The 24,683-nt window shown below is 50.1% G+C and overlaps 1 protein-coding gene across 32 annotated transcripts in view; it reads right to left on the bottom strand.

Annotated features, from left to right (window-relative positions):
• Nucleotides 1-24,683, bottom strand: part of FHAD1 (forkhead associated phosphopeptide binding domain 1) — a 148,624-nt gene that overhangs the window by 15,300 nt on the left and 108,641 nt on the right. For 27 of the 32 annotated variants that reach the window (XR_004745735.3, XM_035307802.3, XM_035307805.3 and 24 more), the window contains 10 exons: nucleotides 23,446-23,671; nucleotides 21,820-21,904; nucleotides 18,183-18,289; nucleotides 15,649-15,808; nucleotides 13,522-13,654; nucleotides 8,711-8,840; nucleotides 7,878-8,005; nucleotides 3,671-3,766; nucleotides 3,037-3,257; nucleotides 2,069-2,234 (listed from right to left, as the gene is read on the bottom strand). Coding sequence is in view for 27 of the 32 variants with exons in the window: in XM_035307802.3 (XP_035163693.3) it covers nucleotides 2,069-2,234; nucleotides 3,037-3,257; nucleotides 3,671-3,766; nucleotides 7,878-8,005; nucleotides 8,711-8,840; nucleotides 13,522-13,654; nucleotides 15,649-15,808; nucleotides 18,183-18,289; nucleotides 21,820-21,904; nucleotides 23,446-23,671 (1,452 nt within the window). In the remaining 5 variants the exon portion in view is untranslated. Of the gene's footprint in view, nucleotides 1-282; nucleotides 338-418; nucleotides 844-2,068; nucleotides 2,235-3,036; nucleotides 3,346-3,670; nucleotides 3,767-7,877; nucleotides 8,006-8,710; nucleotides 8,841-13,521; nucleotides 13,655-15,648; nucleotides 15,809-18,182; nucleotides 18,290-21,819; nucleotides 21,905-23,445; nucleotides 23,672-24,683 lie in introns of those variants that run through there. The other 5 variants (XR_008482586.2, XR_008482585.2, XR_013519807.1 and 2 more) reach the window with 3 other exon arrangements.

Below are 24,683 nucleotides of genomic sequence, written 5' to 3'. Positions count from 1 at the left end.
GGTCTCTGCAAGGAGCTCATCTGGCTGGTGGAGGGGGCACCCTTCCCTGGGGGCTTGCCCCTCTCTGAGCTCAGGCAAGCAACACACACATACACACACACATAGCATCTCACACAGGAAACCCTTATGCACACGGCACACATGTACATACACACACATACCGGAGCATGCACACACACATAAAAGCTAACAGTTACAAGGAGGGGGACTCAGGGCCAACCCCACAGAGAGCAGGAGAACTGGGATCAGAGGGATCTGGGGTCAGGTCCCAGCCCTCCTTACCAGCCACTGTGTGCAGCTGGGCGCCTCTTAACTCTCTGAGGTGCGGTTTCCTCATCTGTAACATAAGGATCATCGTACCAGGCAGGGCTATTAGAGGCATTAACAAGCCCAATCATGGCTGCAAAGCTCAGAGGAACCCAGTGCCTGGGCTGGAGATGGTCAAGAGGTGGCGGCGGCTGCGGCTCTTTCCCTAGTTTGCCTGACCCCAACACCTTGGGATCTGCTCTACCTTAGGCAAGAGGGAAGGAAAGGGAAAGTCTGGCTCTATGTACAAGTCGCTGTTCCAGTGCCCTGTGGGCTGCAGGGGTGGATGGATGAATATGGAAACTGAAAAGTAGGCAGGAAAGCCCCTCTGCCCAGAGCTTCAGAAGCTCCCTGGGTGCTGTCATGCGTGCCTTGCTGTGGGGAAGCTTTCCAGTATGTGGACCCAACACAGTATGTGTTTGTGTGTGTTGCCTGTCTGAGGCAGGACTCACCCAGGAGAGTGATCATGGGCAGCACGGGTCACGGCAGCGTGGGGAAGGCAGCATTCACCAGCTGGTGCCAGGCCCTGGGCAGGTGCTTCAGAGACGGGACAAGCCCCCTCACCATCTGAAACCACTTGGCTCCCAAGTTTCGACAACAGCAAGAGTGGACAGCAGATAGCGAGGGATGCCTGCATTCTTTTTTTTTTTTTTTTTTGAGATGCAGTATTGCTCTGTCGCCAAGCTGGAGTGCAGTGGCATGACCTGTGACCTTCCAGGACATCCATCCACCAATCCTCCTGTATAATCCTCAGCCCCTCTAGACTGCAACTCTGCCTCCCAGGTTCAAGTGATTCCCTTGCCTCAGCCTCCTGAGTAGCTGAGACTACAGGTGAGTGCCACCATGCCTGGCTAATTTTTTATTATTTTAGTAGAGATGGGGTTTCACCAGGTTGGCCAGGATGGTCTCAATCTCCTGATCTCATGATCCACCTGCCTCAGCCAACCAAACTGCTGGGATTACAGGTGGAGCCACCATGATGGGCCCATGTCTGCATTCTTTCATTCTCATCACCTGCCTGCGAGGCAGGGGCTGGAAGCTTCCATTTACTAATGAGGAAAGCAAGGCTCAGAGAGGCGAAGACACATGCACAAGATTGCACAGTTAATAAGTGCAGGGATTTGAACCCAGGACTGCTGACTCCTGTGCCATGTTACAGATACCAGGGTGCGTGTGTGCATGTGCGTGTGCATGTGCGTGTACATGTGTGTTGGGAGGGAGACCCATTTTTGCTGGATGGCACAGCCCTGGCACCCTTCAGCTATGAAATCCATCCGAAGTCAGCTCTCTGTCTGTCTGTTCCACACTAAGGGATATGTTCTTCCAGGATGTCCATCTGCCCATCCTCCTGTATACTCCTCAGCCATCTATTCATCCATCTGTCCATCGATCAGCCTGTCTGTCCTTCCACCCATCCATTCACCAAATATTTATTGGTATCTACTGCATGCCAGGCACTCAGAATAGTGAACACAAATCTCCACCCTCTGAGAGCATCCCCAGCGCCTGGCAGAATGATATAAATAAACAACAGCCACCATTAAAAGAAATACAAATGAGCACCATGAGTCTCAGAGGGGTTAAGAAACCTATCTAAGGTCACACAGTAAGTCTAGAGCTTTGGTCTGTCTGATGCAAAAGCTACCCAGTCGCCTCCCATGCGTTCTGCGACACCTGGAGCCTCCAGGGACCTCCCCTGGCCATTTCTAACGGGAGCTGTGGGGCAGCCTGGGAGGTTCTGCCCTGGGCAGCAGTGCCTTACCTTCTGCTGCCGGATGGCCCTGTTGATCCTCTTCTCCTGGCACAGCTGGTGCTCCATGCGTTCCAGGGCCTCCTTCAGCAGGGCCTTTTCTTCTGCCTCTTTGTAGATATCATCCTCCAGCTTTGCCACCTGCGACTGGTACATCTCAACAGACACTTTGCTCCGCCTGGGTGCACAGGAGAAAGAAATGGTGTCTTTTTCCCTTATCTTTCCGATTCATCATCAATGTGCCAGACCTGGAAGTCTCTCAAAATACATCCACAGCGGGGGCTCGCTCACGAGTGTCATCACAAGCAGGAGAGCATGATGAAGATTTGGGGCACAGAGAGCGGAACAAGCCTCTCATCAGTCAAACGTGTGCAGTGGGAGGGGATAAAGGATGTGCTACCAGCCCCTCCTGGCATTCTGGGGAGGGGGAACTGTGACTGAAAATATGATGGAGCTGTCAAAGCTACATATGTCGGAAACCATAAGTCAAGGGTCACAAGAGGTGCAGCCTGCACAGAAAAGAGTTCACAGAATGGGGAAACTGAGGCTTCTGCAGCCGTGATCTCAGGGACAGAATTCCCTCTGCCAGGCCTAGTCGGTGTTCCCCCTCTGACATGTGAGGTATTCCATACTCGGGTCTCTGTCCAGGCCTATGTGTCTGCTGTTAGCCTGAGTTTAGCCAGGAGAAGGAAGGTCCAGGCCTTTCCGCGGGATGTGGGGGTGCCGCGGTGCCTGAGCTGGGGACGTGGGGGTGCAGAGGTGCCTGAGCTGGGGACCTGGGGGTGCCGAGGTGCCTGGGCTGGGGACGTGGGGGTGCAGAGGTGCCTGGGCTGGGGACCTGGGGGTGCCGAGGTGCCTGAGCTGGGGACATGGGGGTACAGAGGTGCCTGAGCTGGGGACGTGGGGGTACAGAGGTGCCTGAGCTGGGGATGTGGGGGTGCAGAGGTGCCTGAGCTGGGGACGTGGGGGTGCCGAGGTACCTGAGCTGCTCAATGTCCTTTTCGTATCCTCTCAACAGCTCCTCTTTCCTCTCCAGCCGGTTCTTGAGTTGGGTGATCTTTTCAAACACTAGATTGAGGTCCCTCTGTCGAAGCTGGTTGACCCTCTCCCTCTCCTTGGGGGAGAGGCATTTCATGGATATGTGGCCCGACATGTCCTTGATGTTCATCAGACTTCCGAGGGTTTTGCTCATCTCCAGGTACTACAAGGAAAGCGTTTGTGGATAAGCGGCATTCCCCGGGGCCGCTGGTGGCCGCTTTAAGGAGGCCAGCGTCTGTTTCCTTCACTTTCTGCAATTGCAGAGAACAAACAAATGCTCTGAAAGGAGCGCCACTGGGGCTTTCATTTTCCCCAAGTTCATTTACACTATGCCTTTTTTGAGAACCGGGGGTGAAAAATGACAACAGGTATAAACACTTCATTCTAACTACCCGTGTTTTCAAGGAATGTGGCTATGCGATTCCCGACCCGTGCTGGGATAGTACACAGGTCTTGCAGAGTTATTAGAACAATCAAATAGGCATGTGATGTTTCTATTTAAACTGTCCCGGGTTATCACTGACTGCAGGGACCCAGGTTTCGGACAGAAGTGGGTTGGACGCTGGATGTACGTACCAGCTTTTCACTGAGCTCTAAAGCCTCAGCCACTTCCATCTTCCCTGACTTCTCCATGGCTGAGCTGAACCTTGCGTTGCAAAGGCCATTCTGAGGCTGAAATCAGAAAGAAATAAAAGCCCTCTCTTGACATTCCATTATGACTTTCTATGACCGGAAGCTAAAGCACTGCGTGATCACCAAAGATTAACTCAAGAGAGTGGATTTTCAGTCCGGGTCCTGATCATTCAGTCTGACACCTTTGTCAGCTGCTTTCTCATAACTGCATTCCTCCCCTTCAGAGAATGACTGTCTTTGAAGTCTTCGTAATTGTACATTGCTCATCTTGTTCTTTGATCACTGCCTGTCTTCCCTCTAGAACAGTGGTTCTCAATTGGGGTGGCTTTGTCCCCTCCCCTGGGCCATTTGGCAGTGTTTAGACACATTTCTTGTTGTTACAACTGCAGGCAGGGAGTACCACCAGCATCTAGGGGGCTAGAGAGCAAAGACGCTATGAGATATCCACACATCCCTCCACAAACTGTGCCAGAATTATGGGATCCTAAAACGTCAACAGTGCTAAGGCCTGGAAACTGTGGTCCAGACGAGAGTGCCATCGAAGCAGGGGCTGTGTTGCTGTTTGCTCACTCTCCCCCTCCTTGTGCCCAGCATTGTGCCTGGCACAGAATGGCACAGAATGGGCATGTTTGTCAAATGAATGAATACAGTTTAAATAAAAAATATCCCCCTTCCTTTTATTAAAGGAACTTCATGTTCATGCAGCGGAAACTGGACCCTCACTTCAGACACTTTCCAGAGATGATGCAGCTGTGTACTTGCTAAGACCCTGCTCAGCCGGCTGCCTGCTAAAAACCCCAGCTGAAAGCATAGAAAAGCCACTAGGCCAAGCAGGGAGTCTGGAGGTCACAGACAACCCCATACATCCCCCACAACTAAACTGGGTTTTTTTTGAGATGGAGTTTCTCTCTTGTTACCCAGGCTGGAGTGCAATGGTGCGATCTCAGCTCACCACAACCTCCGCCTCCTGGGTTCAGGCAATTCTCCTGCCTCAGCCTCCCGAGTAGCTGGCATTACAGGCATGTGCCACCATGCCCAGCTAAATTTTTGTATTTTTAATAGAGATGGGGTTTCACCATGTTGATCAGGATGGTGTCGATCTCTTGACCTCGTGATCCACCTGCCTCGGCCTCCCAAAGTGCTGGGATTACGGGCTTGAGCCACCGCGCCCGGCTAAACTGGGTTTTAACTGCTTGCAATGGATACCAACAGCATGTCAGTTCACAGCACATACCGGCTCTACACTATAAACCTGGGAGATTAAAAAAAGCCCACCCAATCCCAAAAACATAACAGCCTAAAGGTGACTGTTGATAGGTTAAGTGTGACTTTTTTTTTTTTTTGAGAATGAGTTTTGCTCTTGTCACCTAGGCTAGAGTGCAATGATGCGATCTCAGCTCCCAGGTTCAAGTGATTCTCCTGCCTCAGCCTCCTGAGTAGTTGGGATTATAGGCACCCACCACCAAGCCCGGCTAATTTTGTATTTCTAGTAGAGATGGGGTTTCTCCATGTTGGTCAGGCTGGTCTCAAACTCTTGACCTGATAATCTGCCTGCCTCAGCCTCCCAAAGTGCTAGGATTATAGGTGTGAGCCACTGAACCTGGCCATATTTGTCTATATTAAAAGTAGACACATTTATCTATCTAGAGATGAGAATAAAGAATGTATTTAAAGACCACAATAAATTGGGCAGATTTCCTACAAAAAGAACCTAAAACGCAGCTCCAAGAGCTGCGTCCTCTGCACTGCCCTTCAGAACCTCCTCTCTTTCCCTGCAGGTGACTGGAGTCCTAAGTGAGGGTGACCTAAGGAGGAGTCTGGGCTGCAGGTTTGATCACACAATCAGACCAGCAGGGTGCAAGAGGCGGGCCTCAGGGACACAGTCCTGGCTCTGTCATTCATTATCTCTGTGACCTTGGGTGACGTGCTTGACCTTCTGAAACCTTATGAACCTAATTTTTCCTTCTCTCTCTCTCTCTCTTTTTTTTTTTTTGAGATAGAGTTTCACGTTGTCGCCCAGGCTGGAGTGCTGTGGTGCATTCTCATTCACTGCAACCTCCGCCTCCTGGGTTCAAGTGATTCTTGTGCCTCAGCATAGATGTGCACCACCATGCTTGGCTAATTTTTGTATTTTTAGTAGAGATGGGGTTTTGCCATGTTTTTGTATTTTTAGTAGAGATGGGGTTTTGCCATGTTGGCCAGGCTGGTCTCTAACTTCTGGCCTCAAGCGATCTGCCTGCTTCAGCCTCCCAGAGAGTTGGGATTACATGAGCCACCATGTCTGGCCTGAAGTCTTAATTTTCCTTATCTGTAAATGGGGATAACAGTGGTAACTGATCCAGGCTGCTGTGTGGTCTAAATGAGATAACGTGTGTGAAGGGCTTTGCTCAATGCCTGGTAAACAGAAAGCACTCAGTAAATGCCAGCTGTTCTTCCTCCTGCCCCTTCTCTTCTTTCTTTTTTTAAGACAGGGTCTCTGTCGCCCAGGCCAGAGTGCAGTGGTGCAATCTCGGCTCACTGCAGCTTCCACTTTCTGGGCTCAAGTGATTCTCTAGCCTCAGCCTCCCGAGTAGCTGGGAATACAGGAGTGGGAACCAATGCCTGGCTCATTTTTTGGTATTTTTATTTTGTAGAGATGGGGCCTCGCCATGTTGCCCAGGCTGGTCTCGAACTCCTGAGCTCAGAGTGATCCACCTGCCTTAGCCTCCCAAAGTGCTGGGATTATAGGCACGAGCCACTGCACTTGGTTCCTTTCGTTCTTTTAATTTGAATTGCTGCCAGCGTTGGAAGATTGAGGTCTTTCGAGAGAGTGGAGAGGTTTCCTGCTGTGTGGTATCCATGGTGGGACTGGGGCCCTGCCGAGGAGAAGGCTTGTCTTGGGAGCAGATCAGTCTGTGGTGGGACTGGGGCTCTGCCAAGGGGAAGGCCTGTTTTCAGAGTGGGTCAGGCTGGGAATGGGCCCAACCTGCAGGCTGCCCCTCCCCGCCCACCTTTGGTGAAGGAGGGTTTGATTTTCTCAAGAAAACCAGCTCATTTCCAAGGACCCTCTTTCTGGACTCTGGCAAATGTCCAGAAAAATGTGCCAAGAGAACGTAGATGGCCTCATTATTTCTTCTAGAAGCCTGGCTGGTGTGGATCCAGCTGCAGTCCTGTGACAGATGCTAACCTGTCACATGTCCGTCAAATGCCCAAACATCCATTTAGGGTAAAAAGGCACCTTCAGCTGCACAATGAGATCACTTCCGAAAATCCTATTGTCCCGGCTAGAGAGCAGTGGGACGATCAGAGCTCACTGTAGCCTTGAACTCCTGGGCTCAAGTGATCTTCCCACCTCAGCCTCCTCAGTAGCCAGGACTGCAGGCACCTGGCACCATGCCTGACTAATGTATTTTTAATTTTTTTTGGTAGAGCTGGGGTCTTACTATGTTTCCCAGGCTGGTCTCAAACTCCTGACCTCAAGAGATCCTCTTTCCTTGGCTTTGCAAAGTGGTGGGATTACAGGCGTGAGCCACCACACCTGGTCTATTTAAACAGGATTTAATAATAATAACATATCATTTATGAAGTTTTTCCTCTGAGCCAGGCACTGGGTTAAGCACTTGGAGAATTACCTCCTTCAGTATTTTCATCGTCATTTTACAGCTGGGAAATGGAGTCCCAGAAAGGTTAAGAGCCTTGCCCAAGGTCACACAGCTTGCAGAGCTTGGATCTGGACATGAGTCCCTCTGACTCTAGAGCTGTGTGCTCTGAATCGCGGCCCCCTTCTCCTCCCTTTTATGTGTCTGTGTTTTTCAGGTGACAGTGAAAAGCAAACTTCAGACAAACTCATGGTGGAACATGATGAATTAGCCTGCTGAACACGTTCAGCATGATGTGAAAAGGGGCCTGTCATGCTTCGGCGATTAATATGGCCCTACGCCACTGCCATGCTAAACCACGCTGTGCAGAAGCAGGCCACCTTTCTGTGCAAACTCTGGACAACTGGCAGGGTGGGGGCACCAACTGGTGAGTATAGGCAACAGCCCATCAGGGAGGACCTGGCCCCAAACCACTGACATGTATGGCTGTGCCAGGGAACCCAGTTCATGTCTGCCCTCAGGCCCCTCCTCTCCACATGCCAATCACAGCAGAGAGGATTTTCTTTGGTTACCGCTAGGATCTCTATTCTTGAGAGAGTTGGCAAATCCGGTTTTGCATCCAACAGTATTTCCTGGACATTGTTTTCCATTCTGAGGTTCTTTAAATCTAGAACTGATTCATTCAGGTGGTGTTTACGATCTATAAAAGGAAGAAAGCAGACTCAAAAGAAAGGCTCAGGAAGAAGTGATTTCAGGTAATGACCATAGCTACTAGTTAGGGGACACTTGCCACAGGCCTGTTTTCATCCTCATGACCACCTCCCTTAGAGATGAGGACACAGGCCTAGAGGGATTAACGGACTCGGCCAAGGTCACCCGGCTCACATGACGGTGCAGCCACACAGGCGTCAGTGCCAAGGCATTGAGGGAGGACTTTGCTAAGGTCCTCCAGCCACAGAACCAGGATGGAACTCGAACCCAGGCTTCCGGGTCCTAGACAGTGCCCAACCCTGCAGTAGACCCAAAGTCTTAGGAGAGCTCAATCCCCTCTACACCGGAACTCTAAGTGGTTCCCCAACATCAAGCCTTAGACAGTGTTGAGCCATGACAAAGTTTTCACCCGGCTCCCTCGAAGTAAGAAAAAGTACAGCAGTGAGTTGTGCATCAAATCCTATTTATTTAATAGGATAAAATCTCCTTCAGTATTTTCTGGGTTCCTTTGGAGCCTGTGGAACAAGGCCTGCACTTGACTCTGAGATCACTGTCTGCCCATTGTTTTGTGTATTACAATGTCCTTTGAGTTCTGAGATGATGTGGATAAAATACGGTACTCCTGGCAAACTGGTCAGTCCTGAATGTGAGCCCGAGTCTGGGGTCCACTGCGATGGCTCGGAAGGAGACTTACCTGGCGAGCGGGCCTTCTCGAGTTCTTTAATTCGTGCTCGAAGTTCAGATAAGGCGTTTTTCTGATGCTGGATGACCTCCTCATGCCGGGACCCTTTGCACTTGACCCCTAGGTCGCTGAAGGATTGCTCCTGTGGGTAGAATGGGGTGGGCAGCCATTGATCAGGGATTAGAAGATTTCTCTTACATTCACAGAAACGTGAACGACTGGTGAAGAGTGGAACGCTGTCACTTAGCACCTTTGGGAAAATATCATTAGGGCTTCAGCACAGACAGAGTTTACATTTTTCATCTCAAATATCAGGTCACATGTAGAAGATTTCCAGCTTTCCTATTTTAGCATTACTGTAAATAAAAGGGCCCCTCCAGTTTCCCTCTCCACGTTTTCTTTTTCTCCTAATACTATTTGATGCCTGGGTCTCCATTTGCTGCCATTCGGGTCTTGTTTCTGAACAATCACAGCAAATTCTACTCCTGGAAGGGCATTTTCAGATGAGAATGCATGATGCTTTCTTTCGACTGGTGATAAGGATGGTTGTTTAATATTTGCTAGGGGGATTTGATAGATTGGCTCTTAGTTGGGCTGGAGAAAGGAAAACCTTCCTCTGAGACTTCGGAGCCTCTGGAATGGCACTGTCCCACAGAACTTCCTGTGGTGAAAGAAATGTTTTAAACCTGCACCGTCCCATATGGTAGCCAACTAGACCCAGATGGACCATCCTAAACAGCTGGGACAAGAGGCGTGTGTGTGTGTGTGTGTGTGTGTGTGTGTGTGTGTATGGGTTCGCGTGCGTGTTGTTTATTTTGGTTTGTGGAGATAGGATCTTGCTCTGTTGCCCAGTCTGGAATGGAATGGCAGGATCACAGCTTACTGTAGCCTCTACTTCTGGGCTCAAGTCATCCTTCCAGCTCTGTAGCTGGGACTACAGGTGTGTGCCACCACACCTGGCTCATTTTTTCTATTTTTTTGTAGAGACAGGTGACACTTTGTTGCCCACACTAGTCTCAAACTCCTGAGCTCAAGCAATCCTCCTGCTTCAGCCTCCCAAGGTGCTGGGATTACTGGCGTGAGCCACTGTGCGCAGCCCAGAGTTGGGTTTACTAAGAGCACAGACGAGGAAGGTCTTTTTCATCTTTTAAGGGTCATGCACCCTTTTAAGATCTGGAAGCATGCAGGGCTTTTTTTTTTTTTCCTCCAGAAAAATTCCCATCGACACAAATATTAGCATACAACTTCCAGAGGGCCAAACCTCCTGAAGCCCATTAATAACTCTGAGTTAAACAACGCTTCTCTCAGGTGAGCAATTCATTCATTCTTTCATCACACATCGATTTATTGAGCACCTCTGTGTGCCAAGCCTGGTTCTGGGCTCTGGGGATTCAGCAGTGGCTAAACCCACAACGGCCCTGTTGTCATAGATTTTGCATCCTCATGTGGGCAGACAGACAACAAGGTGAAAATAGCTGGTAGAAGTGATAAGCAGTAAAGAGAAAATTAAGTGGGGAGGTGGGGTGAGGTGTTGAGAACAGTTTTCAGTTGTAGATAGAGCTGCCAGGGAAGATTAAAGAGAAGAAATTGACAATCTGGCTGTTTTATAATAATTTTTAAAATAACAGTTTTGGTTCACTTCATGCATATACATATATAGCTAGATATAGGTACAGAAGAGAACATCTATGTCGTATGAGGTGAACCAACATTATTAAAAAGCTGCCTGTCCATCTATCTACGGGCCGATAGCAGTGACTGCATGCCAGATGCTGCTCTAGGCAGGGGGCGAGATCAGGGAGTGAGCAGACGAGCCTTGCTGCTGTGGGTGAATTTCTATGGGGCGGACAGATAACAGACAGGCGCACAGATACTCTAATTCCGGAGAGTGATAAGTGTTCTCAGGAAAAGAAAGCAGAGAAGCGCAAAGGAGACATCTGTTTGTTCTTCTTCCTTTGATGGTTCAAATGCTTATCAAAGGCCTGTATGACACACCCTGGCCCTGTGCTAGCCACACTGCCACCGGGGAACGGGGCCCATGGCGTCCTTCAAGGGACTCCACAGTGCTGTCTGAGGTCCCCTGGGATGGTCTCTACCCCCACCCCCATGTCCCCACCACTTGTTCCCTCCCTTCCTTCTGGCTCTGCTTCACGTCTCCTCCAGCACAGGCCTCCCTCACCACCCGACCCCAAAGAGACCTCCTGCCCCCAGGTCACTCTGTGCCGTTCCTCAGAGCACTTATTCCCACTGGACATTTTGCCTGATCTTGGCTGGTTTATTTCCGTGTCTCCCCTTGCAGATGATGGGATCCGTGAGAGTAGTCTTTATCTCCACTGAGGACTGTGCTACTGAGCATCGTAGGTACTCAATAAATATGGAGCCTGCATGAACGGAGGTTAGAAACAGGAGCTGTAAAGAGCTTGCCCCAGCTTTCTGCCTGGGAGCAGGGCTCCGCAGCTTCAAGGGAGAGGCACCCCACCCTGGCTGTGCTTAGTAGGGCCTCGCTTGTCCTCGGATCCCGACTCCAGCCTGCTCACAGCTGCAAGGCTGCTTCCCTTCCGGGGTTGGCTCTACACTGGCCTTGGTCACCTCTTGAGGATGCGTGTTTGCCCTGGGAGTAAACAACTTGGAATGTTCTCCTTCTCTCTCTTTCTCTGTGCATAGCAGGGGGCAGGGGATACTGAGTTTTGGGGGTATAGGGGTAGCCATGGCATTGAGGCTGCATCACAGTCTGTGCTTGGCCTGAGGGGTACCGGGAGCACCACGTGACTCCTCCTCATGGCTCTTCTGGGAATTGGTTTATTTGGGGAGGATGGAGATTCTTTCTCATACAACTCCTAAGCCCTCTGACCCACTCTGGCTTAGAAAGCAGAAAAGAGCCCGAGGGAGGAAAACTATTACAAGAAGGAACAAATACATTTTCCCTTTTATCTTGCAGTTTCCCTCCCCAGTCCTCCTCCACTAATTCCACCACATAATATAAACTAAAAATCAAGGGCATCCCAGTTCAACAATCCAGTCCAACAGATGCGCACAGAGTCCAGGGGCGTTTGGTGTGGGTGGACCCTGTGTGTCTTCTCCTATCCCTGGCGTAGGACCTGGCACATAGCAGATGCTCAATAGTCGCTGAATGAGTGAATGACTATGGGTCAGGTTCTGCTCTAAAAGCCTGGGATTCCAACAGGAGTGCCACACACTCCCTGCCCCATGGAGCTTACGGCCACGTGGACCTGCTGTAGCCACCCCGCTTCCTGGTCGCCCTGAGCAACCAGGAGACACTTGCGTGAAAGTGCTCTGGACAGTGGTCGCTGCCAAGGACAGCTGGCTGGACCTTGAGCCCTTTCATTCAAGCTGTTTGCGGCCCTGGCTCAAAGCTGTCTGGCAGGGGAAGGGCATCTTTGAGTGCGCCAGAAAGCAAGCTGACACATTTGGCCTGGCTTCCCAGCAAAAATCCAATGCCCATTACTGGAACGCCATGCTCTCTAGGCTCAAAAAGCCTCAGGGAAAGAATAGCCCCAGGCTCCAGGAAACCAGGGCCTAGAGGAACCACTGCATCTCACGATTGCATGCTATGGATCACGGGGAGTAGCACAGCCCCAGCGACAGGGACAGAGTGTGAGCACCAGCTTCTAGGATGGCCCAGTAAAGGCTGTTTTCACTCAAAGACAGGCTCCCATCCGATGCTTCCGGGCAGGTGCACAGAACAGCTACCAAGACACAGCCATGGAGCACTCACTGCATGGCTCTTTAGGAAGGCAGTTTGGCTCCATCAAGCACAATTCAGGAAGAACAAGCACATTAAATACAGCGTTGCACGAGAGGATGAATAACCTTGGTGTCCATCCAGAGGGGACTGGTTGGAAAAAAGAAACACAGTGGAATTCCACACAGCCATGTAAAGGGTGAGACAGGTCTTCATATTCTTGCAAAGATGCCCATTAAATAGTGTCTGTGAAAATAAACCCATGCTGCAGAATGTACATGGTTTGATACCATTAGCAAAAAAATCATGTGCTAAACAAATATCTATATGGGCCAGGTGCGGTGGCATATACCTGTAATCCCTGCACTTTGAGAGGCCAAGGCAGGTGGGTCTCTTGAGTCCAGGAGTTCAAGACCAGCCTGGATAACATGGCGAAACCTCATCTCTACTGAAAATACGAAAATTAGCCAGGGGTGGTGGCATGCACCTATAGTCCCAGCTACTAGGGAGGCTGAGGTAGGAGAATCATTTGAAACTTGGGAAGTTGTGGCTGCAGTGAAGTTGTGATTGTACCAATGCACTTCAGCCTGGGTGACAGAGTGGGACCTCGCCTTGAAATAAATATAAATGAATGAATAAGTAAATATCTATATGTATGGGCTTGTGTGTGTTTGTGTGTGTGTATTCAGGTGTGTATATACATAAAATCTATTCCTCAACCAACCCATAAGGTGGGGACGGTCATTACTCTCAGAAAAGGGAACTGGGGCACAGTAACGTCCCCAAGTTCACAGAGTTTCTAAGTGGAGTAGCTGGGATTCGAACGCAGGTGGAGTGAATCCACGCCTGATCTTCATCCACTGCACTTTCTTGACCGTGTGAGAACGTGGGGGCCTCTGCGAGGGAAGATCTCATGGCACACACATCACACTGTGGACAGCTGTGACCTCTGGTGACTGCGACCGAACAGGCAGGATTCTGCGATTTACTTTAAACATTTCACATGGGCAAGTCATACTTTTGGAACTCAGGATGAAAATGTCTTCAAAAGGAAAGAAAGCTGCCACTGGGCCCGGTCTTAGCACGTCCTTCCAGGTGCTCAGGGGTGGGTGGCACTCACCTCTTGGCTGCTGGAGAAGACCTCAGTGTGGACTGGCTCTATCTGCACAGAGGTGTCACACGTTTGGGTCTTCTTCCTGGGCTTCTGTTCCTTCTCTGTGTTCAGCTGGAGTCTGTGTTTCTCTTGGGAAGCCCTAGGGCAGAGAAGAGGCAGATGGCACGAGGTTCTGGGAACCACAAATTAGGTCTGTACTCATTGGAAGACCAGGAAATGAAGCTCTATTTTTTTTTGAAATGGAGTCTCACTCTGTCACCAGGCTGGAATAGAGTGGTGCAATCTCAGCTCGCTGCAATCTCTGCCTCTTGGGTTAAAGCCTTTCTCCTGCCTCACCCTCCTGAGTAGCTGGGATTACAGGTGTGTGCCACCACACTCAGCTAATTTTTGTGTTTTTACTAGAGATGGGGTTTCACCATGTTGGCCAGGATGGTCTTGATCTTCTGACCTCGTGATCTACCTGCCTCAGTCTCCCAAAGTGCTGGGATTACAGGCGTGAGCCAGGGGGTCCAGCCATGGAGCTCTATTTTTATAAGAAACAGAATTCTTTTGAGATTTCAGTTTCCGGCTCCCAGATTTCTAGAGAATTCAGTTTCAGGTGACTCATGGGAGAGTGGCCAGGACAGGGAGCACCTGCCCTTGGTTCCTACACTGGGGCTATGGACACCTGCTGTGACTTTACAGGGACATTCACTGCATGCCCGCTATTTCTATCACTTTATGTGATTTCTCATAACAATCCCACAAGTTAGGTACTCTGCTTGTGCCATTTTACAGACAAGTTAAGAGACACACAGCAATCTGCCTGCAGTCACCCTGCTTGTGGAGGGTCTGGCCTGTTTTTTTAGACGAAGTTTTGTTCTTGTTGCCCAGGCTGGAGTGCAATGGTGTGATCTCAGCTCACTGCAACCTCTACCTCTTAGGTTCAAGTGATTCTCCTGCCTCAGCCTCCCGAGTAGCTGGGACAGGCGTGTGCCACCACACCCGGCTAATTTTGTATTTTTAGTAGAGACGGGGTTTCATTATGTGTTGGCCAGGCTAGTGTCAAACTCCTGACCTTGGGTGATCGGCCCACCTCAGTCTCCCAAAGCACTGGGATTACAGGCGTGAGCCACCGCACCTGGCCTAGCGTCTGGCTTTGAAACCAGGCAGCTGGGTCTGGAGACTGCCCCTTTAGCAACTGTGAATCTGCTTTGGCCACGAGGCACAGGAAGCTACCAGATATCCACGAAACATCAATTTCACTCAAACTTTTTTGTGAAAACATGACTCATTTTAAAATGTGGATAGGATTACGGGTAAAAATGCAAACTCACGGGTATTTTTAAAGATAAACCAATGGGACAATGACACTATTACATATTTTAAGCTGATACCTCCAGTTTATTCATTTGTTAAATAAATATTAATTTCCCTTAGGTACTGGGAATCAACAGTGGGCAAGGTCTACAAAGACCCTGTCCTTGTGGGGAGGGAAGGCGATAAACAGGCAATGGGCCAGGTGTGGTGGCTCACACCTGTAATCCCAGCACTTTGGGAGGCTGAGGTGGGTTGATTACTTGAGGTCAGGAGTTCGAGACCAGCCTGACCAACATGGTGAAACCCTGTCTCTACTAAAAACACAAAAAAATTAGCCAGGCGTGATGGCTTATGCCTGTAATCTCAGCTATTCCAGAGGCTGAGGCACGAGAATGGCTTGAACCCAGGAGGCAGAGGTTGCAGTGAGCCGAGACAACACTACAGCCTGGGTGACAGAGCGAGTGAGACTCCGTCTCAACAAAACAAACAAACAAACAAACAAAAAAAACAGGCAAAGGTAGCTTTGCTGTATGCTAAGTGGTAGGTTAGACAGAGTACAGGGGCCAAGGGAGCCCAAGCACGGCAGGATCCCTTGGCTATGTTTGGTGAGGGTGAGTGGGGGAGGGCTTCTTGGAGGAAGTATCTTTTTAGCAGAGACCTGTCATCTGGAAGATTGGACAAAGAAGTTTGAGAAGCACAGAACTAAGTAAAGCCACGAAACACATATCATTCATTCATTCATTCAACTCCTCAAGCAGCATGTACTGAGCCCTCTCTCTGTGCAAGGCTCAGTGGCTCCCCACACCAGGAGAATGCCCACAACCACCACCCAACCTGAGTGCCTCCTTGAGCGCCTTCAGCTCCCGATCTTTCTTTTCCACCAGGCTGCTCATCTGAACCATCTTCTCCCTGAGCACACTCAGCTCCTTGCTCTGCTGCTGGACCAGTGCCACGTTCCGCTCCAGTTCCATCTTCTGCTTCTCACTCAGCTCCCCTGGGAGTGACAGGAGGGCCGGTGAGGGGGGCTCTGCTAAGGACCACGGCAGATCTGCCAGGCCTACAAGAACCACAAGGCAGGTCTGCCCTCTGGGAATTCTCAGGGGCTTTAGGAACAGCCAGGAGGTCTGCTTGCACCTCAGCAAATAACAGCAAGATCACGCAACTGTCACTGGCTGGCGGTGGCAATGCACCTACATGAGGTGTGTGGGCTCCTGCCCCATCCTCGTCCTGCACCAGTGGATGCTGGCAGGGCTGCACCGGCATCCCTTTGGCATTTCAGGGCACTCCAGCTGGCATTCAGCTGCCTGTTTCTGCATCTCTGCGTAAGGCCTCTGGAGCCTCCTCTGCTATACGGCCACCATACAGGGAGCAAATACCACTGAAGGGCTTGGGACGGGGGCAAGATAAGAGCAGAGGTGTGGTGACCCCCTGCCAGTGGCTGGTGTGGGCTGGAGTCTATACCCCTTAGGTGGGCAGCCCGGGTGCATTTGTTCTCCCTTACGCCCCAGCATTCCCAGCCAAATTAAGCTTCAGTTGCCCCTGTGCCCACGTGACTGACCATGCACTTGCTTTCTTTTCCTTCCAGTCTCCACCCTCCCCGCTCTGCTGGGATTGCTGTTTCCTGCTGGGATTACCTCGAAAATAAACTGCCTGCAGTGGAATTCTGCTCTCTGCGTTTGCTTCTGGGGAAGCTCAAACTCAGTTGTCTCTACTTAACATGAACTCAAATCTGGGTGGCAACCTTACGAGGTAGACACTTCTTTTTTTTGAGACAGAGTCTTCCTCTGTCACCCAAGCTGCGACCTTGGCTCACGGCAACCTCTGCCTCAAGGGTTCAGTGATTTTCCTGCCCCAGCCTCCTGAGTAGCTGGGATCACAGGCATGCACTACCACACCTGGCTAATTTTTGTATTTTCAGTAGAGAAAGGGTTTCACCATGTTGGCCAGGCTGCTCTTTACGCCTGTAGTCCCAGCACCTTGGGAGACCAAGGTGGGTGGATCACTCAGGTGATCACTCAGGTGACCTCCTTGGTCTCCCAAGGTGCTGGGACTATAGGTGTAAGGTAGCTACTATGAACATCCCCACTTCACAGATGCAGAAACTGGGGCTCAAAGAGGTAAGGGATTTGCCTGAGGTCATGCAGCTAAGAGTGAGCAGATTCGGAATCGGGCTCAGCATCTCCCGCCTCGAGAACCAGACACTGTAGCCTCTACCCCACACTTTCTCATACCCTATTATGGAAAAATTCAGCCATAAATGCAACAGCAACAGCTACAGGGAGCAAATACCACTGAAGGGTTTGGGACGGATGCAAGATAAGAGCATTCTTTTCCCTTCCTCCACTTCCCCAGGCTTAGTTCTATCTCCCAGCTCCTGCCTGTCTATCTCCGTCCTTCAGCTTGAGGGAGAGTTAGGATGGGAAAGACAGGCTGCTATCAGATGCAGGAAAGGGGGAGGCAGAAGTAAAAGGACAGAGATAAGGAGGAGCGAAGCGGGAGTATGAAGGCAGCACTGTTTGGGTCTGTCCAAACAGCTCAGAACTTAGTTGTTTTGCCCTGACTCTAGGTAGCCACTGACGTCCATGTCAATCCTAGGAAGAAGTCATGTTGTCTCTACTTGGCATCTGAGGAAGAGGAGGCCTGGAGAGACCCCCTTGCCCTCAGTCCCAAAGCTAGTGAGTGCTGGGGCTTGTGCAAAATGGCCTGCCACAGGCAGAGCCCAAGATTGCCCTCCAAGCCTCTGCTTCCAGAAGCAAATCTGCACTAAAGGAAAATTCTCTCTGAAGAAGGAAGTTGCATTTCAGTGCAGAGGTCCAAAGTCCTCCGGAGAATGTGTCCTGTGCCTTCTGGCATTGAGTCGGGGACTCAGTGGAAGATGGGAATAGGACATATCCAGGATACAGCTTTTGCTGACCCTGAGTTATAAACAAACAAACAACGACAACAAAAAAGACAGTCAAAGGTAGCTTTGCTGTGTGCTAAGTGGTAGGTTAGACAGAGTACAGGGGCTGAGGGAGCCCAAGCATAGCAGGATCTCTTGGCTATGTTTGGTGAGGGTGAGTGAGGGAGGGCTTCCTGGAGGAAGTGGCATTTAAGCAGAGACCTGTCATCTGGAAGATTGGACAAAGAAGTTTGAGAAGCACAGAACTAAGCAAAGCCATGAAACACATATCATTCATTCATTCACTCAACTCCTCAAGCAGCATGTACTGAGCCCTCTCTCTGTGCAAGGCTCAAGCCTTGCCTGAGGTGCTGGGACAGCACAGGGAAGCAGGATTTCTTATGCCAAAGATTTCAACTCTTAAGCCTCATCTCTTTCCTTTCTCTAGTGGGTCAGGACATCAAGAAACACAGGAAATCGTTCAAACCTCTCAAATCTGACATTCTGCTGTGGGCTTCGGTGAGGTCTCTCCTTAACTTCATAATGACCTCCTGCTGAGACAGGATTTCCTTCTGAGCAGCCAGTAAGTCATCTCTGAAATTCACAAAAGCAGGTGAAGTCAGTTCCACTCAAACTCCATGTTATTTCCTGAGTGTCAGGAAGGGACCAAGTACAAATGCAAAGAGATTCTCAATGGTCCATGCGACGCCAGTCCCAGCAAGGGGTGAGGACAGTCTTCAAAAACTCTGAAATAAAAATGACTTTTTTGTTGCACCTTCATTTAAGAAAATACATTGAGGCCGGGCACTGGGCACACACCTGTAATCCCAGCACTTTGGGAGGCCAAGACTGGAGGATCACTTGAGCCCAGGAGTTTGAGACCAGCCTGGGCAACATAAATCAGAACCCCGTTTCTACAAAAAAAAAAAAAAAAAAAAATTAGGCTAGGCATGGTGATTCACACCTGTAATCCCAGCACTTGGGGAGGCCATGATGGTGGATCATGAGGTCAGGAGTTTGAGACCAGCCTGACCAACATGGTAAAACCCTGTTTCTACTAAAAATACAAAAATTAGCTGGGCATGGTGGCACGCACCTGTAGTCCTAGCTACTCAGGAGGCTGAGGCAGAATTGCTTGAACCCAGGAGGCGGAGGTTGCAGTGAGCCAAGATTGTGCCACTGCACACCAGCCTGGCGACGGAGCAAGATTCCGTCTTAAAAAACAAAAAAATGAGCCAGGCATAGTGATGTGTGGCTGTTGTCCCAGCTACTTGGGAGGCTAAGGTGGGAAGACTGCTTGAGTATAGGAGTTGAAGGCTGCACTCCAGCCTGGGTGACAGAGCAAGATCCTGTCTCTAAGAAAAAGAAAGAAAGAAAAAGGAAAATCCATTGAGATAGGACAATGGATCTGGCTGAGTTGAGTCTGAGGCTCAAATATGCCTTGCGTGAGAGTGACACCCACCATCCACCATCATGGATCGACGTGCCTGTGGGCTTCTGATGGTGGAGGGAGAGGGGAAGGCAATTTTGAGGAGGTTCAGGGATTCTTCGGGGACAGGGAAGAAGGAGAGGAAGACAGTGTGGCTTCTCTCATCAGCCTCTTTGACTTCCTGGTGGAGAGAGGCGGGGCTGAATGTGAATGAATGGTGTCCTTGTGGGGAGCCGGCAGAAGAGTGGCCTCGGGAACTAGACAAGCAGCGGGGACAACTCCCCACCACCCGCCAAGGGCAGCACACCTTTGGCACCCTGAGACTTAGAATGGTTGATGGGAGGGGGACTGTGCCCAGTGGGAGGGGTGAAGGGTGCCCGCAGGAACAGCAGGGGAGGTGCCCTGCTGGGGGATTTGAATGGAAGAACACAGAGTGCGCATCTCAGCAAGTTGGGAAACTGCAGCCTTGGGGAGAAAGGTCATGTGTGTGCTGCAGGGAGGAGGTCCTGCCCTTCTGGAAGGGGTTTAGGAGCCTTCGTCTTGGGGCAGGTATTAATACCACTTCATTTGAGTTCACAGGCTTTTGAAATCCAGGCTCTTCTTATATAGACTTCATTTTAAAATATATTTGTATTTTGTTGAGATGGAGTCTTGCTCTGTTGCCCAGGCTGGAGTTCAGTGGTGCAATCTCGGCTTACTGCAACCTCCGCCTCCTGGGTTCAAGTTATTCTCCAGCCTCAGCCTCCTGAGTAGCTGGGACTACAGGTGTCCACCACCTGCCTGACTAATTTTTGTATTTTTAGTAGAGATAGGCTTTCACCATGTTGGCTAGGCTGGTCTCAAACCCCCGACCTCGGGTGATCCACCCACCTCGGCCTCCCAAAGTGCCCAGTCTTATACAGACTTTAGAAGGTACTGTGTTTATTATGAATTACAGTAAAACACTGGCAGATTGCATGTCACACAACAAAAAAAGACCGGCGATCATCAGAATGAAAGTAACTACATATATATAGTATATTCTCTGTGTGCGTGCATGTGTGTGTGTGCACATGAGTGCGTCCTTGGCTGTAACCACAAATCTTCCAACTTGAGGACAGAACCTGAGAACTCAAGCTTGCTCATGCTCTAAGGAAGTGGACCACAGCAGAGCCACGTGGTGCTGAAGCTTCTCCAAGTCATGGGACCACTGTTTCTAAAGTTTAAACAGGAGGAGTTGGGAGCTTTTCACAATGGGGAGTCTGTATATCCCCGTCTTTTTGTAAAAACCCTGTGACATCAGACTTCGGCCACTAGAATTTGGTGCAAGGGTGAGGCAGGTGGTTCTCCTGTTGGGGGACTTCTGAATCCCTCCTCTGCGTCCCATCGGCGTCTCCTTCTGTACGTGCTGCTTTCTGGATCTTTCCCATTCATATGTTTGTTTCTCTGAAAACCATCAGTTCTTTGAGGATAGACTTCTTTATTACACTGGCTCTCAGGGTCAGGAGAGTTGAGGTCATTTATTTAAGGTCATTTATCCGATTCCTCAACTTTTCACCCTTTACAGGACCCCACCCCACCAAGTGGTCTCCTGTTTGAAATCTCTGCTTATAACATCTACTTGGGAAAAATAGCTAATAAGAGTATTAGCTAGCTTTCTCAAGCACTAGGAATGCACAGCCTTACTTCACAAATATGGAAGCTAAGGGTCAGTGAGGTGGTGTGACTTGCCCGGGGTCACATGGCTAGAAAGAGTCCAGCTGGAATCTGCTATGTTTTGAATGTCTGTCCCCTCCAAATCTCAAGTTGAAACTTACCCCACAATGTGGCAGTATTGAGAGGTGGGGCCTTTAGAAAGCAATTGGGTCATGAAGGCACAATTATGGATTAATGGATTTGTGGACTACTGGGTCAGTGGAGTAATGGGTTATCGTGGCAGTGGGACTGTGGATTTATAAAAAGAGGAGGGGAGACCTGAGCTAGCACACTCAGCCCCTGGCCATGTGATGCCCTGCACCACTCCCAGACTCTGCCCAGTCCCCAACAGCAAGAAGGCGCTCACCAGATGCAGCCCCTCAACCTGGGACTTCTCACTTTCCATAACTCTAAGAAACAAGCTCCTTTCTTTTCTTTTCTTTTCTTTTTTTTTTTGAGATGCAGTCTCACTCTGTCACCCAGGCTGGAATGCAGTGGTGCGATCTCAGCTCACTACAACCTCTGCCTCCAGGGTTTAAGCCATTCTCCTGCCTCAGCCTCCTGAGTAGCTGGGATTACAGGTACCTGCCACCATGTCCAGCTAAGTTTTTTATTTTTAGTAGAGACGGGGTTTTATCATGTTGGTCAGGCTGATCTCGAACTCCTGACCTTGTGATCTGCCCACTTCAGTCTCCCAAAGTGCTGGGATTACAGGCATGAGCCACCGTGCCTGGTCAGAAATGAACTCATTTTCATTATAAATTACCCAGTTTTGGGTATTCTGTTATAAACAGCAGAAAACAGGTGGAGGGTCTGAAAGTAGCTCGACCTAAATCTTTCCACGACACCGCCTGCCTTGCTGAAGGGATGGGGAAATGTAAGCAGCACCGGGAAGGCAGCAGGCTGGGCTCCTTGTTTGGCTTCTGACAATATGGCCCCGGTAGGGGCTGGTTTCCTGTTTGCCCCCACCCGGGTGGCACCCGTGAGAATGCCTGGTGCTCACACACCAGCAGGTACTCACATCAGGTGTTCGCACGCCATGTCTTTGGCACTGCTGTCCGTCATGGGAGCCACCGGAGGGTCTTGTGGCCTTTCCTCCTTGTGGGCTGTATTAGAGGGACACGTGAATGTTGTGAGAGGAGGCCATCCTTCCCCTTTGCTTACAAGTGCACCTGTGTCTTTCACAATTTGCAAACCCTGCCTCCACCTGCAGCACTCTCTGCCTTGTGAGACCTGCACGTGTTCAGTGTCACGGGCTGAGGGTTCTCCCCAAGGTCTATGTGACCTTCCCAGCTACTCTATAAAGGTCATAGAGTAGACAATGAAAGGGGCACCAGAGTGATGGAAGCTGCCGAAGATCACTCGGCTAAGCTGGTGAGCAGTGCGGCCTCAGCCCCTGGTCCCACCGCCTGTCCGCCTCTCTTAAAAGAAGAATCTGTGTTTAGGGCCTTTCTCTCCTTGCCTCCCACACCTCAGTGCGCTGCCTCTGGCATCCTGGCTCACTGCTCAGTCATGTGTTCACTCACGTGTTTACTCCTTCAACAAACATTTGGGGAGTGCACACTGGTCTAAGTGTGGGGGTGACAAAGATGCAGTCGCCCTTCAGGTCCCAGCTCAATCTCAAACACCCTCCCTCTGACCTGGACTCTGGGTTGGGAAACTGAACCCCACTTTTTGTCCTCATCAGGGTGCCCTATTCATCCGGGATCACCTGTCAGGGCAATAATTTTGTTATGACAGGGACAAAAACTGGCTTGTCTATCATTGGATCCTGAGTGCCTACATGAGACTGGAACATCACAGAAGCTTCACCGAGAGAGATGAATGAATGAATGAATGAATGATTGAATGCAGTAAGTCCTGATGGCTTGCCAGCTTGCTGGGGACTAGAGCCGTGTTTCTTAACGAGGAGCGAGTTTGCCTCTAGGGGACATTGGGCAATGTCTGGAGACATTTTTGGTTGTCACAACTGGGGTAGGGGTGCCGCTGGCATCTGGTGGGTGGAGGCCAGGGAGTCTGCTAACAACTGACAGTGCCCAGGATAGTCCCATCCATGAAAAAATGATCCTGCCCCAAATGTCAACAGGGCTGAGGCTGGGATACCCTGGCCCCAGTCCTCTACTTCCAGAACTTTCTCCAAGAGCTTAATATCTTTACAATAATACAACTTACCATGGCCATTTGGGGCCAATAAGTGCTCACAAGTCTGAGTTCTTTTTTCAGCCTCTTTCGGGCTTATTTTTCAAGGGAGAAATCCTGGCTGCTAATGAAAGTGCATTGGTCAAGATGCAAAAAGTCGATGGCAGAGAGAAACCTTTGAAAGGCCCCTGCACAAGCTGTTTTCATGTGGAAACGATGATTCCACTTCGCGCTGCTCTCGATGGTCCTGACAGCCCTGGTAGCCTGTGTGTCTCACCGGCTCACTGGGTCGGCACAAAGGATGTCCCAACTCATTGCCATGACTTCTGCTGAACCTGGGCCTCGGAGGGCTTCTGACATCGTTGTGTGACAAGAACAAAAGGGGGCCTCAGAGAATGAATGGCTTTTGAATGAGGCACTTTTCTTAACCATCAGCCCGTTGGGACCCAGGGGACAATCAGAACCTGCCCCTAACACTAAGATTTCCTTGGCCTCCCTTTGGACTTACCTGGATAGTTGTCCTTCAGCGTCGCAATCTCACCTTCTATTTTTTTATGGTGCTGAGTGACTTGCTGGAGTCTCTCCTCAAGACTCACAATTGTCTGGGAGTGCTGTTTGATTTGCTCCTTATATCCCAGGATCTCTTCTTCAAACCCGCGTCTCTGCGATTCCTGCTCATCCTGGAGCGCCTTTACCCTCTGCTGCTGCAGGAATAGCTGGTTTTCCATCATGATCTGGGAAACAGTATCACTCAGTATGATCTTGGGAGCTGGATGTGACAAGAATATGCCCCCTCTGCACACACACAGGTGCTAACCTGGGCCCCGCCCCAGGGCCTTAGCACGTGCTATTCCCTTTGCCTTGTAAACTTCTCCCCCAGCTCCTTGCAGAGTCGACTCCTTGACTTTCAGGGCTCAGCTCTCAGGGCCTCTGAGAGGCCCTCCCTGACCACCTATTGGGAGCAGCCCCAGACACTTTCTGTTCCAGTGCCTGTTTCATTGTCCCCAAAGCCTTTAATCTTGTTTCTTTGTCATGCCCACTAGAATGTAAACTTCGTAACAGCAGAAATGTGTCTTTTTCTATTCACTGCTATGCCCAGAGCATTTGATGTTTGATAAATATTTGTGGAATTAATGAGTGAACAACTTCATAAGAAAAAGTGAATGAATTTGCATTTCTTTCTTTCTTTTTTCTTTTTTTTTGTTGGGGACAGAGTCTTGTTCTGTCACCCAGGTTAGAGTGCAGAGCATGATCTTGGCTCACTGCAACCTCCGCCTCCTGGTTCAAGCGATATTCCTGCCTCAGCCTCCTGAGTAAGTGGGACTACAGGCATGCATCGCCACATTCAGCTAAATTTTGTATTTTTTTTCAGTGGAGATGGGGTTTTGTCATTTGACCAGGCTGGTCTCGAACTCCTGACCTCGGATGATGCACCCACCTTGGCCCCCCAAAGTGCTGGGATTACAGCTGAGAGCCACTGTGCTTGGCCAGAACTTGCATTTCTTAAAAACAAAAACAACTTGCATTTCTTAAAAACGAAAACTTACTGATGATCCCTGAATGGCAAATCAGCTGCTTTCCCACGCCCACTCCCTCCTGGGCTCCCCTTGGTGTTTCCATGTCAATACCTCCTCCTCGCTGCCTGCCTGCTTCTCCAGCCTCACCCTGTCCTGCTCCCTATTCCCAGGTGACATGCTGGGCCGTGGCCTCTGATCTCCCTATGACAGGTACATTCTTTGCCCGACA

The sequence above is a fragment of the Callithrix jacchus genome, chromosome 7, assembly GCF_049354715.1.
Source record: "Callithrix jacchus isolate 240 chromosome 7, calJac240_pri, whole genome shotgun sequence".
NCBI lineage: Eukaryota > Metazoa > Chordata > Mammalia > Primates > Cebidae > Callithrix > Callithrix jacchus.
Note: the sequence above shows the minus strand (reverse complement) of the source record. Positions and strands in the feature narration are given on the sequence as shown.